The 17182-nt window shown below is 40.1% G+C and overlaps 1 protein-coding gene across 1 annotated transcript; it reads left to right on the top strand.

Moving 5' to 3' along the window:
* The first annotated feature begins 6941 nt into the window (after nucleotides 1-6941).
* Nucleotides 6942-9095, top strand: LOC148026909 (7-deoxyloganetin glucosyltransferase-like). The gene is made up of 2 exons (XM_087691431.1): nucleotides 6942-7593; nucleotides 7720-9095. Exons 1-2 carry the CDS (start codon nucleotides 7026-7028, stop codon nucleotides 8640-8642), a joined length of 1491 nt encoding a protein of 496 aa, XP_087547557.1. The 5' UTR covers nucleotides 6942-7025; the 3' UTR covers nucleotides 8643-9095.
* The last annotated feature ends 8087 nt before the right edge of the window (nucleotides 9096-17182 follow it).

Raw genomic sequence — 17182 nt, 5'->3', positions numbered from 1 at the left:
TCTCTTTTCCTTCTCTCTTTCTCCTCTATTTTATCTTTTCTCTCTCTATAATTCTCTCTACATGTTCTTTCTCTCTCTCTCTCTTTTTCTTCTTCTTCTTTCACTTTCTTTCCCCCCCCCTCAGTCTCACTTAAAGTATGTAAATTTTATATTTTTCATATATATAATTCTCTCTTTATGTTTATATTCTCTCTCTTCTTATTCTCTCTCTCTCTCTCTCTCTCTCTCTCTCTCTCTCTCTCATTTTCTTCTTCTCCCCTTTCTCTTAATTTTCCATTTTTTCTTCTCTTCCTCTTTCTCTTTTAAATTTTATCTTTTTCTTCTCGCCTTCTCTCTCTTTTAAATTATATATTCTCTCTCTCTCTCTCTCTCTTCCCCCCTCTATCCTTCTTTCTCCCTTTCTCTCTTTCTCAAAAAATATTTAAATTTTAAAAATACTTTTCTATTTTCTATTTTTTTCCATCTCTCTTCCTCTTTCTTCTTCTCTCTCTCTCTCTCTCCCCCTCTCCTCTCTGTTCCTTCTCTCTCCTGTCTTTTCCTTTTTTTTCTCTTCAAATTTTTTTCTTTTCTATTTCTTTTAAATTTTATATTTCCTCTCTCTATAATTCTCTCTCTGTGTTCAAATTCTCTCTCTTCTCCTTCTTATTTTCTCTCTCATTTTCTTCTCTATATCTCTCCCTTCTCTTTTTCTTTTTTATTTTCCTCTCTCTCTCTCTTAAATTTTATATTTCCTCTCTCTATAATTTTCTTTCTCTCTGTTCCCCCTATATATATATATATATATATATATAATTTTTTTCTTTCTCTTTCTTTTTAAAATTTATATTTCCTCTCTCTAGAATTCTCTCTCTATGTTCAAATTCTTTCTCTTCTTATTATTTTCTCTCTCTCATTTTCTTCTCTCTATCTCTCTCTCCCCCCTCTCTCTTTTTCTTTTCTCTCTCTCTCTCTCTCTCTCTCTCTCTCTCTCTCTCAAATTTTATATTTCATCTCTCTATAATTCTCTTTTTCTCTTTTAAATTTTATCTTTTCTCTCTCTATAATTCTCTCACTATGTTCAAATTCTTTCTATTCTTCTTATTCTCTCTCTCTCTCTCAAATTTTATATTTCATCTCTCTATAATTCTCTTTCTCTTTGTTCTCCCTCCCTCTTCTCTTCTTTATATATATATATCTATATATGTATATCAGCTTAAACTTTCAAATGTAAACTTTTTGTTTAATTAAAATAAGGAGAGAGAGAGAGAGAGAGAGAGAGAGAGAGAGAGAGAGAGAGAGAGAGAGAGGGAGAGAGAAACCTAGGCCCTACACATAAGAGAGAGAGGGGGGAGGGGGGAGGAATTTAATTATAAAGGAGAGGGGGAAAAGAAAAAGAGAGATTATAAGTGTGTGAGAGGGAAGGGGGTTTTAATTTAAAAAAGGGAGGTGGGGGAGGGGGGAGGAGGGAGGCTTTAATGAAAAAAGGGAGATGGAAGAGAAAATGAGATATTATACGTGAGAAAGAGGGAAGGGGAAGGGGAAGGGGAGGGAGGTTTAGAAAAGGGCGTAGGTTCGGGAAGCCCTCTAGAGGTTCGGGGCTTTCCGAACCTATAGCTAAAATTATATAGTAGTAAGATTAAAATAAGAAGAGAGAGAGAGAGAGAGAGAGAGAGAGAGAGAGAAAGAGAGAGAGAGAGAGAGAGAACGAACCTAGGTCCTACACATGAGAGAGAGGGGGAAGAGGGGAGAAATTTAAATAAAAAGGGGAGGGGGAAGTGTGTGAGAGAGGGGAAGGGGTTTTAATTTAAAAAAGGGAGGTGAGGGAGGGGAGGGTAGGCTTTAATGAAAAAAGGGAGGGGGAAGAGAAAATGAGATATTACACATGAGAAAAGGGGGAGGGGAAGGGTAAGGAGGTTTGGAAAAGGAGGTAGGTTCGGGAAGCTCTCTAGAGATTCGGGGCTTTCCGAACCTATAGCTAAAATAATATAAAAAGACTTTTCTCTTTTCTTTTTTTCTCCATCTCTCTTCCTCTTTCTTCTTCTTATTCTTCTTCTTTCTCTCTCTCTCTCTCTCTCTCTCTTTCCTCTTTTTTCCTTTTTTTCTTTAAATTTTTTTCTTTTCTCTTTCTTTTAAATTTTATATTTCCTCTCTCTATAAATCTCTCTCCGTGTTCAAATTCTCTCTCTTCTTCTTCTTCTTATTTTATCTCTCTCATTTTCTTCTCTATATCTCTCTCCTCTCTCTCTTAAATTTTATATTTCCTCTCTCTATAATTCTCTTTCTCTCTATTTCCCCCTCTCTCTCCCTCCCTTTCCTCTTTTTTTTTTTGCTATATATATATATATATATATATATATATATATATATATATTATTTTTCTTTTTCTTTAAAAATTTATCTTTCCTCTCTCTATGTTCAAATTCTTTCTCTTCTTCTTATTTTTTCTCTCTCATTTTCTTCTCTCTATCTCTCTCCCCCCTTTCCTCTCTTTTCCTTTTTTCTTTTCCTCTCTCTCTCTGTGATAAAACTTTTAAATGTAAAGTTTTTATTTAATTAAAATAAGGAGAGAGAAAGAGAGAGAGAGAGAGAGAGAGAGAGAGAGAGAGAGAGAGAGAGAAAACCTAGGCCTTACACATAAGAGAGAGAGAGGGGGAGAGGAAAAGAATTTAATTAAAAAAGGGAGGGGGGAAAGAAAGAAAGAGATTATAAGTGAGAGAGAGGGGAGGGGAGAGGAGGGAAGGCTTTACTCCCCCCCTCTCTCTCTCTCCTTATTTTAATTAAATCAAAAATTTACATTTAAAAGTTTAATCTGAGAAAAAGAAAGAAAACCTAAGCCCTACACATGATAGAGAGAGAAGGGAGGTTGGAGGAATTTAATTAAAAAGAAAAGGAGAAAAAGATATACGTGAGAAATAATGGAGGAAAAGGGCAAGGAAGTTTGAAAAAGGAGGTAGGTTTGGGAAACCCTCTAGAGGTTTGGGGCTTTTCGAACCTATAACTAAAATAATATAATAACTAGTATTCTTCGCATGCACAGAACGCTAGGCCACTTCGCGGCAGCTTCGATGCCTCGAAGCGGCAAGCGAAGTTGCAATAATCCATTTCTCATCTTTCTCTCTCCTCTTTTTTCTCTCTCTCTCTCTCCCCCCAAATTCCCTATGTTTAAATTTTCTTCTTCTCTCAACAATCCATTTCTCATCTTTCTCTCTCCTCTTTTTCCTCTCTCTCTCTCTCTTTTCTTCTCTCTCCCTCTCCTCTTTTTTCCTTTTTTTCTTCTTCTTCTTTCTCTCTCTCTTCATTCTCTCTTTAAATTTTTTCTTCTCTCTCTCTCTCTCCTCTCTTTTCCTTTTCTCTTTCTCCTCTATTTTTTATTCTCTTTTTTTAAATTTTATATTTTCTCTCTCTACATATTCTCTCTCTTCTTCTTCTTCTTCTTTCACTTTCTTTCCCCTCTCCCCAGTCTCTCTTAAAGTATATAAATTTTATATTTTTTCTATATATAATTTTCTCTTTATGTTTATATTCTCTCTCTCTCTCTCTGCCCCCTTTTTTCTGCTCCTATTTCTCCTAATTTTCCTTTTTTTCTTCTCTCCCTCTCTCCCTTTTAAATTTTATCTTTTTCTTCTCTCCTTCTCTCTCTTTTAAATTTGATCATCTCTCTCTCTCTCTCTCTCTCTCTCTCTCTCTCTCTCTCTCTCTCGCTCAAAAAATATTTAAATTTTAAAAATAATTTTCTTTTTTTCATCTCTCTTCCTCTTTTCCTCTTTCTTCTTCTTCTTCTCTCTCTCTCCCCTCTCCTCTCCTTTCCTTCTCTCTCCTCTTTTTCCTTTTTTTAAATCTCTTTAATTTTTTTCTTTTCTCTTTCTTTTAAATTTTATCTTTCCTCTCTCTATAATTCTCTCTATGTTCAAATTCTCTCTCTTATTCTTCTTATTTTCTCTCTCATTTTCTTCTCTTTGTCTTTGTCCCCCCTCTCTCATCTTTTTTTCTTTTTTCTTTTTTCTTTTTCTCTCTCTCTCTCTCTCTCTCTCTCTCAAATTTTATATTTCCTCTCTCTATACATCTCTTTCTCTCTGTTCCCCCCTCTCTCTCCCTCCCTCTCCTCTTTTTTTTTGCTCTTTGTATATTTCTCTCTCTCTCTCTCCTTGTTTTAATTAAAAAGAAAGTTTCTCTTTTTTATTTTATTTTTTTCTCTTTCTTTTAAATTTTATCTTTTCTTTCTCTATAATTTTCTCTCTATTTTCAAATTCTTTCTCTATAATTCTTCTTCTTATTTTCTCTCTCTCATTTTCTTTTCTTTGTCTCTCTCCCCTCTCTCTCCTCTCTTTTCCTTTTTTCTTTTTCTTCACTCACTCTTTCTCTTAAATTTTATATTTCCTCTCTCTATAATTCGCTCATTGTGTTTAAATTTTTTCTCTTCTTCTTATTTTCTTCTCTCTGTCTCTCTTCCCCTCTCTCCTCTCTTTTCCTTTTTTTCCCCTCTCTCTCTTTCTCTTAAATTTTATATTTCATCTCTCTATAATTCTCTTTCTCTCTGTTCCCCATCTCTCTCCCTCCCTCCCTTTCCTCTTCTTTTTTTTGCTCTCTCTCTCTCTCTCCCTCTCCTTATTTTAATTAAACAAAACAAACAAAGAGAGAGAGAGAGAGAGAGAGAGAGAGAGAGAGAGAGAGAGAGAGAAAACCTAGGCCCTACGCATGAGAGAGAGGGGGGAGAGGTAAAAGAAAAATGTTTAATTAGAAAAGACTATTCTCTTTCCTCTTTCTCCCCCTTCTTTTTATCATTCTTCTTCTTCTTCTTCTCTCTCTCTCTCTCTCTCTCTCTCTCTCTCTCTCTTATTCTATCTCCTTATCGAAATGTATGAAAAACTATGTTCAAAAAACTTTAAAAATGTTTAATTAAAGAAAATTTTAAATTAAAAAATTTAATCTAATTGAGAGAGAGAGAGAAAGAGAGAGAGAGAGAGAGAACTTAGCCCTACACATGAGAGAGAGGGGCGAGAGGGGAAGAATTTAATAAAAAAATGGATGGAGAAAAGAAAGAGAGAGATTATAAGTGAGAGAGAGGGGAAGGGGTTTTAATTTAAAAAAGAGAGGTGAGGGGAGAGAGAAGGCTTTAATGAAAAAAGGGAAGGGGAAGAGAAATTGAGATATTGCACGTGAGAAAAAGAGGAGGGGAAGGGGTTTTGATTTAAAAAGGGAGGTTTGGAAAAGGAGGTAGGTTCCGGAAGCCCTTTGGAAGTTTGGGGCTTTCCGAACCTATAGCTAAAATAATATAGAAAAAGAGGAGGGGAAGGAGTTTTGATTAAAAAAGGGAGGTTTGAAAAAGGAGATAAGTTCGGAAAACCCTCTGAAGGTTCGAGGCTTTCCGAACCTATAGATCTCTCTCTCTCTCTCTCTTAAATGTTATATTTCCTCTCTCTATAATTCTCTTTCTCTGTGTTCCCCCCTCTCTCTCTCACTCCCTCTCCTCTCTTTTTTTGCTCTTTGTATATTTCTCTCTCTCTCTCCCTCTCTCTCTCTCCTTGTTTTAATTAAAAAGAAAGTTTCTCTTTTTTATTTTATTTTTCTTTTCTCTTTCTTTTAAATTTTATCTTTTCTTTCTCTATAATTTTCTCTCTATTTTCAAATTCTTTCTCTATAATTCTTCTTATTTTCTCTCTCTCATTTTCTTTTCTTTGTCTCTCTCCCCCCTCTCTCCTCTCTTTTCCTTTTTTCTTTTCTTCACTCACTCTTTCTTTTAAATTTTATATTTCCTCTCTCTATAATTCTCTCACTGTGTTTAAATTCTTTCTCTTCTTCTTATTTTCTCTCTCTCATTTTCTTCTCTCTGTCTCTCTTCCCCTCTCTCCTCTCTTTTCCTTTTTTTCCTCTCTCTCTCTTAAATTTTATATTTCATCTCTTTATAATTCTCTTTCTCTCTATTCCCCATCTCTCTCCCTCCCTCCCTTTCCTCTTCTTTTTTTTGCTCTTTCTCTCTCTCTCTCTCTCCTTATTTTAATTAAACAAAACGAACAAAGAGAGAGAGAGAGAGAGAGAGAGAGAGAGAGAGAGAGAGAGAGAACCTAGGCCTTGCGCATGAGAGAGAGGGGGGAGAGGTAGAAGAAAAATGTTTAATTAAAAAAGACTATTCTCTTTCCTCTTTCTCCCCCTTCTATTTATCATTCTTCTTCTTCTTCTCTCTCTCTCTCTCTCTCTCTCTCTCTCTCTCTCAAAATGTATGAAAAACTATGTTCGAAAAATTTTAAATTAAAAAAAGCTTTTAAAATATTTAAATAAAGAAAAGTCTAAATTAAAAAGTTTAATCTAATTGTGTGTGAGAGAGAGAGAAAGAACTTAGTCCTACACATGAAAGAGAGGGACAAGAGGGGAAGAATTTAATTAAAAAATGGATAGGGAAAAGAAAAAGAGAGATTATAAGTGAGAGAGAGGGGAAGGGGTTTTAATTTAAAAAAGAGAGGTGAGAGGAGAGAGAAGGCTTTAATGAAAAAAGGGAAGGGGAAAAGAAAATGAGATATTGCAAGTGAGAAAAAGAGGAGGGGAAAGGGTTTCGATTAAAAAATGGAGGTTCGGAAAAGGAGGTAAGTTCAAGAGGCCCTCTGAAAGTTCGGGGTTTTCCGAACCTATACCTAAAATAATATTTAAAAAGAGGAAAAGAAAAAGTTTTGATTTAAAAAATGAGGTTTGAAAAAAGAAATAGGTTCGGAAAACCCTCTAAAAGTTTGAGGCTTTCCGAACCTATAACTAAAATAATATAATAGTAAAATAAAATAAAATATAAAATATCAAGACCCATGGAAACAAATTTTACCTCGAGTGTATCATAGCACTAAGGCTACAAGTCCCAAGAGTCGTGTGCAATGTGCATGGGTGATAGACTCTAGTAACTCGTACCAGGGTGGCGTTATACAAGCAAGGCTACAAGCGCACCAACCAGTGAGAGAGTGCAAGTTTGCCACGATAAGGTCAGCCGTGACCCGTCTTCCTTTCTACCTACAAAAGTTGGGAATCATTCTGAATCACGCGCCTCACAATTATTAGGCCTAGCCATGGCTCCCGGATGGAAAGAAGAAGACGCAGAAGAAGCAGTTCAGCCACACGTTGTGTTCTTCCCACTCCCAGTGAAGGGTCACCTCAACCCCTATCTCTCCATCGCGCACTACCTGGCCTCCAATGGCGTCCATGTCACCTTCATCCACGGCCCCTCCTCCTCCTCCGCCTCCTTCGATCAATCCGGGCCGTCCATCCGGTTCGAGATCATGCGGGAGCTCGATGCCCTCCTGCCCCCCGCCAAGCCGGGCGGCGATACCCAGGCCGACGCAGAAGGCAGGAAACCCGAGACCGAACCTAAACCCCCGCGAGACTTCCTGCGCGACTCTACACCTCCCCTGCGGACAAGCCTCGAGGGCCTCCTCCGCAGGCTTTTCTTACCTGACAGCAAGCTCAGCCCCCCTTCCTGCATCTTCACGGAGGGCTTCCTTCCATGGACTCACGATGTGGCTCTGCAGTTCGGCTTAGCTCGGGTAGAGATCTGGACGCTCTCTGCAGCAGTGTTCTCCATCGGGCTGCACTTCTCGGAGGTACCTGCGAGAGGCCATGCCTTACCAGTGAAGCTAGGTACATACATACTGCATACATGTACATGAGCAGTACATGATCCATTAGTGTTGAATAGATCTGCTAGAGAACCTGTGAAGCCGCCAGAGTATATCAATGGAGTTAATGGCTTTGTATGCTGTTTAGGTTCCCCGGAAGCAGAGGAGACGGTGGATTTCATCCCAGGACTGCCGCCTCTGTGCTTGAAGGATCTACCATTCATGCTGGTAAGGGATAGTGCCGAATTTAGGGAGTTCATTTTGCAAGCGTTTGAGCGGTGCAAGGAGGCGGACAGGGTGCTGGTGAACACGTTCTACGAGCTGGAAGGGGAAGCCATAGACGTCCTGAGACAGGCCGGGGTGAGGATAGAGGCTGTCGGCCCGCTGGTGGCCACGACGAGCCTGCCGAGCAGGCTGACGGGGACGGAGGAGGAGGACGCTGCGTGCCTGGGGTGGCTTCACACCAGGCCGGAGCGCTCGGTGGTGTACCTCTCGTTCGGCAGCCTGGCCACACTGGAGGCCGAAACCGTCCGCGAGCTGGCCCTGGGGCTGGAGGCGTCCGGGCAGGCCTTTCTGTGGGTCATACGCCCGGGTTCTCTCGGCGGGCTGCCCGCCGCCGGAGCGCTGCCCGAGGGCTTCCAGGAGCGGACGCGTGGCAGGGGCCTGATAGTATCATGGGCCCCGCAGCTGGACGTCCTGGGCCACCCCGCCGTGGGAGCCTTCGTGACGCACTGCGGCTGGAACTCCACCACCGAGGCCCTGGACGCCGGCGTGCCCATGATCGGCCTCCCGCTCATCGCCGAGCAGAACACCAACCTCCGCTTCCTGGCCGACACGTGGCAGGCCGCCGCCCGCCTGACGCCGGACTACCACTGCCCCGTTACGAGAGACGCCGTCGAGGAGCGCCTCCGTTCCGTCATGACGGGGTCCTTGGGCCTCCGCCTCAGAGAACGTACCCTCGCTCTCAGCCAGATTGCCAGGCAGTCCAGTGTGTCTAGGGCCAATTTACACGGGCTCGTCGCTGATCTCCATTCTGGGAAACTTGGACCCACCAAGACACCTGTCGTGTGACAAAGCCACCAACCCTCCCACCCTTTCCCCAGACACACAAAAGGCCCCTTTCACCATGGTCCTTCTTCATACCCCTACACAATATTAGCTCATGCAACCACCCAAACCTACCAACTAAGTGTCAAAGTTGAATGTAGCCTACTTGCCTCATTTTCATAACACCAAATTATTGTCCTCCATTCACCTCACAATACCTTTTCATCTCCTCCTAGATCGTTGGGCCACTTGCCTTCACCTTCTCATTCCCGCCTTCACCTTCTAATTCTCCATAAGCTTATTCCACTGTCCATACTTACCTAAGTCCTGTCGTCTACACAAGGATGGTTTTTCTTTCACCTTCTCATTTTCCACAAGCTTATGCCACTACCCAGTCTTACCTTAATGGTATCTCCATCGCACAATGCAATCTAATACCTCATTACCATATTTCCCAATTTATTATTATCTTCGCTTGCTGTGCCTTGCAACTCCTCAAAATTTCCTTCGTCGATTTATGGTCACAAAAAATATATCTAATAGTTGATGTAGAAAATTGCACTTTTACTTAGACAATTAAAAGACCTTCGGTTGTCTATATATTCATTTTTGTGCTTCTGCTAGTACTTGCTATTGTACATTTAAAGTTAGATCAATTATTTTTTGTTGGATTATGGTTTTTCCTTATTGAATCAAAATGCACATCCTGCCAAAGATTTATCATTTTTTAGTCTTCAAACCTCTTACACCACTATAGCTCTGAGCACATTCAAGTAGCTCCAAGAGTACTCATCTTTGGTGCCTTTATCTCCAAAAAGGATCAGCTTGGCGTCATACTATTTGAAAAATCAAGCTTGTTTTAACTAGGTCTAAACTTGCCTCCAAATCTTTTTAATTTTTGGAGTGTCCCAAAATAGATATTGTTTAGTCTCAATTTTCCTTTTATGAAAGATTCAAAGAGACCTTTTATGCAAGATCTTATTTATGCACCACTTATTCCTCTAAACAAGTGGCAAAATTTTAAGGGTGAATCTTTACTTGCTCTAAAAGGTCTTAATACGGTAAAGGAAGAAGTCTTGGGTGGAAGTACACTAGTGGAAACAAGAGCTATTGTGAAAGAAGCAAGAGACACAGGATATAGGAACTCCAATAGTTACAATGTGTGACTTGCCTTTCCTTATTCAAATGGCCTAGGGCCATGCATTTTTGCACCATGGACATCCAAGAAACAACACCTCTAGTAAAGATAAAGACATAGGTAGAGTTGGATTTCCTAATGTGTGCATGACTTGCATAATCAAAGTCAGTATACCATGACTCATGAATCCTAGCCACCATAACATATGCATATGTCTATAGTGTCTTTAAGGTACCTCACAATATCCTTCATGGCATCCCAATGTTGCTTGTCCGGTGTAGCTATATAGTGTGCTACAGCTCCTACTACAAATGCTATGTCAAGACGAGTGGCTATCATGGCATACATCAAACTACCCTTTGTGGATGCCTAAGGAATCTTGGCCTTGTGTCCATGAAACTATAGACAATCGACCTCACTAATCTTCACATGAGAAGGTAAAGGACAACCCTAGGATATTCCAAATGTACTCCTTGTGCGATAAGTAAAGGAGCCCTTTAGAGTGATCATGCATGATGGGCATCCTAAGAATATATGAGACATGTCCAATCTCCTTCATCTCAAAGCTTTTCTTGAGCTGACCTTTTAAGGTATCCAACTCATCGTGAGTGCTCCCAGCAATCAATATATCATCCAATAGAGTACCAAAATCATAAGACTACCATCATAGGCCTTCTTCATGTATAAATATGGATCCATATTACTACTATAGGTATATCCCTGTGAATGCATGAAGGCATCAAAGTTGTGGTACCATTCCTAGGTGTTGGCTTAAGGCTATAAAGGCTCTTTCTCAACTTACACACTATGTGTTCCCTACCTTTTTCCTCAAAGCCCTTAGGCTGCCACATTTAAATTTCATTATGCAAGTTCCCATATAAGAAAGCTGTCTTGGCATCCATCTAATAGAGATCCAATCTAACTGCACAAGCAAAGCCAACACCAAGCGTAGGGAAGTTATCTTGACTACAGGAGAGAAGACTTCATCAAAGTCGATAGCATGCTCTTGCTTAAAATCCTTAGCAAACAATTTGGCCTTATAGGCTAGCTTAGGGCATCTAGGAGTACTCTTCAACTTATACATCTACCAATATGGTAAAGCATGTTTTTTTCCTAGGTAAAGGAACCAAGTCCCATGCATGATTTTTCTATAGGGAGTCATACTTTGACTAGATGTCCCTCTCCTAAGAGTGACTATCACCTTTGTGCATGGCTTCATCATAGATAAGAGGCTCACCAGCATCTATTACCATAACGTAATGCATAAAGGATACAAATTGAGCAAGCTGACATCTATCGCTAGTAGACTACCGCAAAACATGCTATGGAGCCTGTACTTCATATCTAACATCATGGTCATGGACCACTCAAGTATCAGTTTTCGCTAGCTATCTAGCTAGCTGTACAATAATAGGAGCCTCCTCCTAAAAGATCACCCTACATACCTCAACGACCTGCTCATACTATTTATGTGTTTTCTCCTCATGAAAAACAACATAGCTATATATGACCTTCCGAGCCTATGGACCAAGGCATTTCTCAAAAACTTTAGCTTTCATGGCCAAGTCATTACCCAATCTGATAAATCTCATCATGTTATGATAGGAGTGGAACCGCTCTTGATGAGGGATAATATGAAATGAACCCCCTAAATCAATCAACCAATCACTGAGCATAGATGAAAGAGGCATCATTCAATTGTGAAACATCAAGAGAAGAAAATGCAAGTATGTAATGATCATCAAAATCAATGTGCATGACATTAATCTCTTCAATCTTGAAAATGTACTTGTTAGAGACAATGCACTAATCATCATTCTTTTCATGGACTTTACCCTTTTTCTTTTCCTTACACTTTTCATCACGCATTTTATGTCTCTATGGACGAATATGACCTTGCTTCCCACAATAAATGCTAACTAATGGCCACAAGATTGATTACAAGACTATCCACATGACTGAGAATGAGACTTCTAAGAGTCTCTCCCACGGCAGTTATTACTACTTTACTATTATTACCTTTGACTGTCAAACCATGAGAACCATGGCAAGCATCAACGTTCTTTCAGTTAACCTCTTAATTCAAAAGTGCACCCTTCACATCCTACAATTTTAGCCAATACGGAATGTGTCCCATAACTTAGGAAATGTAACCAACAAGAATAAAGGAGGAATATTATCCTTAAATTCAATCCCTTGCAAAGATAAGTAGCTAAAAATAGAATGAAACTCATTTAAGTGGGCACATAGAAGTCCCCTCCATACAAAAGTACATGAGTTGCTTCAACCAATACATTTAAGAGGCTAAAAGCTATCACAACTATAGTGTGTCAATAATCATATATGCAGTAGGCATAGACCTCATGTACATAGAAGATCTCAGGGTAAAAGAAAATAACTACCAAATGCATAACCCACTAAAGCACAGCTCAATAGATAACCCAGAAGTATATAAATATCACTGACAACACATCAACAGACATAAGTGTCAGGTCCAAAGTAAGTGATTGAATTAGCCCACTATAGGGTAACTGCATCAAATACATATCAAGAGAGCATGTACATGAAGTAAGTGTCCCACGCTCTTGGTAAAAGTAAGCTCAAGCTCAACTGTGAATATCTAAAGCTCTATGTAAAATACAAAATGTCATGAAGGCTCCCAGTAGAATGAAGAGTGAATACCAGATGATCGAAAGAAGCTCAATACATCAAAGGTGTAGCATCCAAGCATCCAAGATACATGTGACATACATCCAAAAGCATGAGACCCAATATCTTGTTCAAGCTCTTACTGTGGCATCCAAAAGGAGCATCTAATAGCATGTAACCACCACTACAAGGATATAGGTGCATAGCGATGGCGATTTCCGACGTAAATTAGTGGCGTCGCTATTTGCCTCGCAAATAGCAACAATACTCATGCGAAAAAACACGGGCCGAAACCCAAGCGCGTCATTTTGCACGAACGAATGAAAGAGAGAGCGAAAGGGAGAGCGAACTGTATCTTGCGTTTGAGAGGGAGAGGGAGAGAAAGAGAGAAAGAGGGAGAATGAAAGCTTCTCACCGCCGCCGCCGCCGTTTGCAAAGAAAAGGAGAAAGTGTATAGAGGGCGAAGAGGAGTTGCCGTCACGAAGAGGAACCGCCGAATCCATCCTCGGGCCTTTGCGTTGAGTGCATTGTTCCCTCTTGCTCTGTTTTTATTTTTTCTCCTTTTCTTTTGAGAGAGAGAAAGGAAACGAGAGAGAGAGGGAGAAAATATTAAACATAATAGAGAAAGAGAGAAAGAGAGAGAGAGGGAGGGAGAGAGGAGAATGAATGACTAAAAAACAAAGAGAGGGTAAGATCATGTTCTTTAATTTTTTCTTTTTTTGTTTGTAGTAGTAGTAGTAGTAGTAGTAGTAGTAGTTCTTTAATTTCTTCTTTTCTTGTTTGTAGTGGTAGTAGTAGTAGTTCTTTAATTTTTTATTTTCTTGTTTGTAGTAGTAGTGGTGGTAGTAGCAGTAGTTGTTGTTGTAGTAGTGGTAGTAGTAGTTGTTCTTTAATTTCTTTTCTTGTTTGTAGTGGTAGTAGTAGTAGTAGTTCTTTAATTTCTTATTTTCTTATTTGTAGTAGTAGTAATGGTAGTAGTAGTTGTTGTTGTTGTTATTGTTGTTGTTGTTTTATTTCTTCTTTTCTCTTTTTCTTGTTTGTTGTTGTTGTGGTAGTCATAGTAGTGGTAGTAGTAGTGGTAGTGGTAGTGGTAGTGGTAGTGAAAGTGGTAGTGGTAGTGGTAGTTGTTGTTGTTTAATTTCTTATTTTCTTGTTTGTTGTTGTTGTGGTAGTCGTAGTAGTAGTGGTAGTGATAGTGATAGTAGTAGTTGTTGTTGTTTAATTTCTTCTTTTCTTGTTTGTTGTTGTTGTGGTAGTCGTTGTTTAATTTCTTCTTTTCTTGTTTGTTGTTGTTGTAGTAGTGGTAGTGGTAGAGTCGTAGTAGTAGTAGTAGTAGTAGTAGTAGTAGTAGTAGTAGTAGTAGTTTTCTTGTTTGTTGTTGTTGTTTTTTTTTTCTTCTTCTTCTTCTTATTTTCTTGTTTATTGTTGTTTAGTTTTCTTGTTTGTTGTTGTTGTTGTTATTGTTGTTGTTGCTTTTTTTCTTCTTCTTCTTTTCTTGTTTGTTGTTGTTGTTATTTTTTCTTCTTTTCTTGTTTATTGTAGTGATAGTGGTAGTAGAGAGAGAGAGATGTTTTGTTAAAGGAAATGAGAAAGGGAGAGGAAGAGAAAAAGAAAGAAGGAACGAGAGAGAGGGAATAAACATACAACATAATAAAGAAAGAGAAAAAGAGAGAGAGATGGAAGGAGAGAAGAGAGTGAATGGATAAAAAACAAAGAGAGGGTAAGATCTTGTTCTTGATCATGAAACGTATCTTAATCAGTGTATCCCATGTCCTTGCTCTCAATGTAAGCTGGCAATTAGATGAAAACATTGATTGTCTATAGAACACGTATGACGCTTCGGCGAGTTTCAATCAGAGGTCATTGATCAAGCGATCTCAGATTTTGAGTAAACGGTAAGAAAAGTGTATATCAATCATGTATTGTATTCGCAAGCTAATTGAATACCATATACAAAAACATTGAGTATGGCTAGTAAATTTTCTATCCAAGGAGGTGACGTCTCGTCCCAAGGAGGAGTGCACCCTTTGCACCCAGTTAGAAGAGTTCGTGGTTGTGCGATGGATGAAGTGCCTAAGCCAATCCACCACTTGGAAGGTACTACCCAATCTATATCGTCAATACTAGAGGAGACAAGCAGTCTTCCAGACTTTTCTACAGTCTTGGAGCCTGAGATGGAGGCAATGATCAATGCATTGATGCCCATGGATGTCGAGACATCTGATCCGCTTAGAGAGGAAGCATCCATACCATTATATGATGGGTGCTGAGTATCTCGCCTGAAGACATTGCTTGCACTCCTAAGTGTGCAAGCAAAATACGGGTGTGGAGTGATGCGAGCGTGACCGAGTTGTTCAGGTACCTTGTACGTACGCTTCGTTGATTTCTTTTCGACACTATCATAAAAAAATATTTGTGCTTTTTCAAGGTGTTTTATGATTTTTTTTCAGGTTACTGAAGTATCATATATTACCACTTGCAAATACCATGCCTGAGTCTCGTGATGATGCGTAATATGTTTTACGAATGCTTGGCATGGACTACAACAGCATCCATGCATGTATCAATGATTGCATACTGTTTTGAGGAGAATACGAGACTATGGAGACATGTCCAAAGTGTGGTACTCACAGGTATCGACAGGACTTGCAAGGCAAACCATCCCTCAAAAAGTTCTTAGACACTTTTCGCTTATTCCGAGCATAAACCACATGTTTCATACATCTGACATGGCGAGCTTGACAACGTGGCATGCGCAGAATAGATCCACAGATGGAGTTCAACAAATATCAATGGATTTATGCACATGGAGCCACATTGACTCTACCTTCCCAGGCTTTGCTCAAGAGCCAAGGAATCTTCGGCTCAGTCTTGCTATGGATGGTGTGAACCCATTCGGTCTGTGCTCAACTTCTTACAGTGTGTGGCCTATAGTCCTTGTCAACTACAATATCCCTCCATGGCCTTCTACGAAGAAAGGACATCTCATCCTTAGCTTGCTCGTTCCCGGTCGCTATAAATTCAAAAATATGGACGTGTATCTTCGTCCATTAGTCGATGAGCTTAAGATTTTGTGGGAGGAGGAGGTCACCGTGCAAGATATGAGCAAGCACGATGGTCGACAGTCAAGCCATTCTCATGTGGACCATGCATGAATTTTCGGGATTCAGAGAGTGCTCAGGTAAGTAGGCTTCCGTTCTCGTTGGTAATATCTATCGTAGCTCATTCAAGTTTGTATTCATCGGATAGAGGTGTTGGAACAAATCTAGTTACCTCAAGTTATCATGCATGTCCATTGTGTGGGCCACAATTAGACTCCAAAAGGTCACGAACCATGAAGAAGATGATATATCAAGGATACGCCGCTTTCTTGCCAGAGGGTCATGAACTCAGGAAAGGTTTTCTTGGATGACCTTCAGCACGTATGAATGCCCAAAGCCGGTACGAGTTGAAAATGGTCCACATAGAGTCACATCCAAACGGAATGCGATAGTTCTCAGTTTTCTACGAGTTTCCGTATTGGACCCACTTACAGATCAACCACTTGTTGGATCCCATGCATATTTTTAAGAACGTGGGCAGCTTACTATGGGACCACATCACAGGAAAGAGAGACACTATAGGGGCACAAATGGATTTGAAGGAGATAGACAAGATGGAGGTGCTTTGGCTGCAGTCGAGTGCTGATGGTCGCTTGCAGCTACCTTGCGCTCCTTGGGTTTTGTCCACTAAAGAAGAGCACATTGTGAAGCAAATAGTCAAGTCTATCCGCACTTCGACGGGTATGATGTATTCTCTCAGGTCCGTGTTTTCTAAAGACGACCAATTATCAGGGATAAAATCCCATGATTGGCATAAGATATATCAGGTTTTTACTACGAATGGATTCTAAGTGGCCTACGTATTTTGCTATTTGGAGTGTAGTCATTGTTCATAATGCTTCCTCGTTTGTGGCAGTTTGTACTACCTATCGCAATCGCAGGATGTCTTACTCCTGAAATACGTGGGGTGATTTACAGGTTATCAACTTTAGTGCAATAGATCTCACAGAAGGAGATTAAGACATCCTCTATTGAATCTGCAAGGCGGGGAGTAGTGGAGACGGTCTCTCTGTTTGAGAAATACTTGCCTACCAACATGCTTACGATACAAATCTACCTTTTTGTGCATCTTGTAGATGAAGTGGAGATTGCTAGACCTGTCCATACGCGATGGATGTTCTTCTTGGAGCGCTTCATGAAAATCCTGAAAGGCTTTGTGTGACAATGAGCTCAACTAAAAGGTAGCATGGTTGAAGGTTGGTTGGTGTCTGAGGCGTTAGTGTATATTTCACAATGGCTACCAATGGTGGATTCAGACAACAGTATGCTATGGTCACTGAAGGACGATGATAGACTAACCGGAGATGTGGTGGTTGGAAATGGGGTAGAATAAAGAATGGATGCTGCAATGGAGGAGAAAGTGAATCGCTTTTGTATGTTGCACCATGTCTCCATGGAGACATGGCTCGCTAGGTACCAGCAAGCAAGGAAAAATCGGGACGAAGCGCGATCTGAATTTCAATGTAGTACGCGCCATCGACCGATTCGATATCCCGAGGGCACGGAGGAGATGCCACGGTTTATATCAACGCGATGTTTGCATGGAGCTTTGACTGCAGCACCTCGCGAAGGAGCGGAGGTCTCAACCGAGGAGTGGGAATTCTCGAGGGAATGTAGTCCAAAGGTGATTACGTATTTAGGGTTTGTTGTATCTATATTTTATATGCGACAATTAA

This window comes from Lygodium microphyllum, chromosome 13 (genome assembly GCF_053477565.2).
Source record: "Lygodium microphyllum isolate KBCC chromosome 13, Lygodium_microphyllum_v1.1.10, whole genome shotgun sequence".
Classification (NCBI taxonomy): Eukaryota; Viridiplantae; Streptophyta; class Polypodiopsida; order Schizaeales; family Lygodiaceae; genus Lygodium; species Lygodium microphyllum.
Note: the sequence above shows the minus strand (reverse complement) of the source record. Positions and strands in the feature narration are given on the sequence as shown.

Bases quoted from the DNA above. Each gene is read 5' to 3' on its own strand.
- LOC148026909 (XM_087691431.1), top strand. From the start codon at position 7,026: ATGGCTCCCGGATGGAAAGAAGAAGACGCAGAAGAAGCAGTTCAGCCA. The intron at 7,594-7,719 runs GTACATACATAC...TATGCTGTTTAG, and splicing joins TGCCTTACCAGTGAAGCTAG to GTTCCCCGGAAGCAGAGGAG.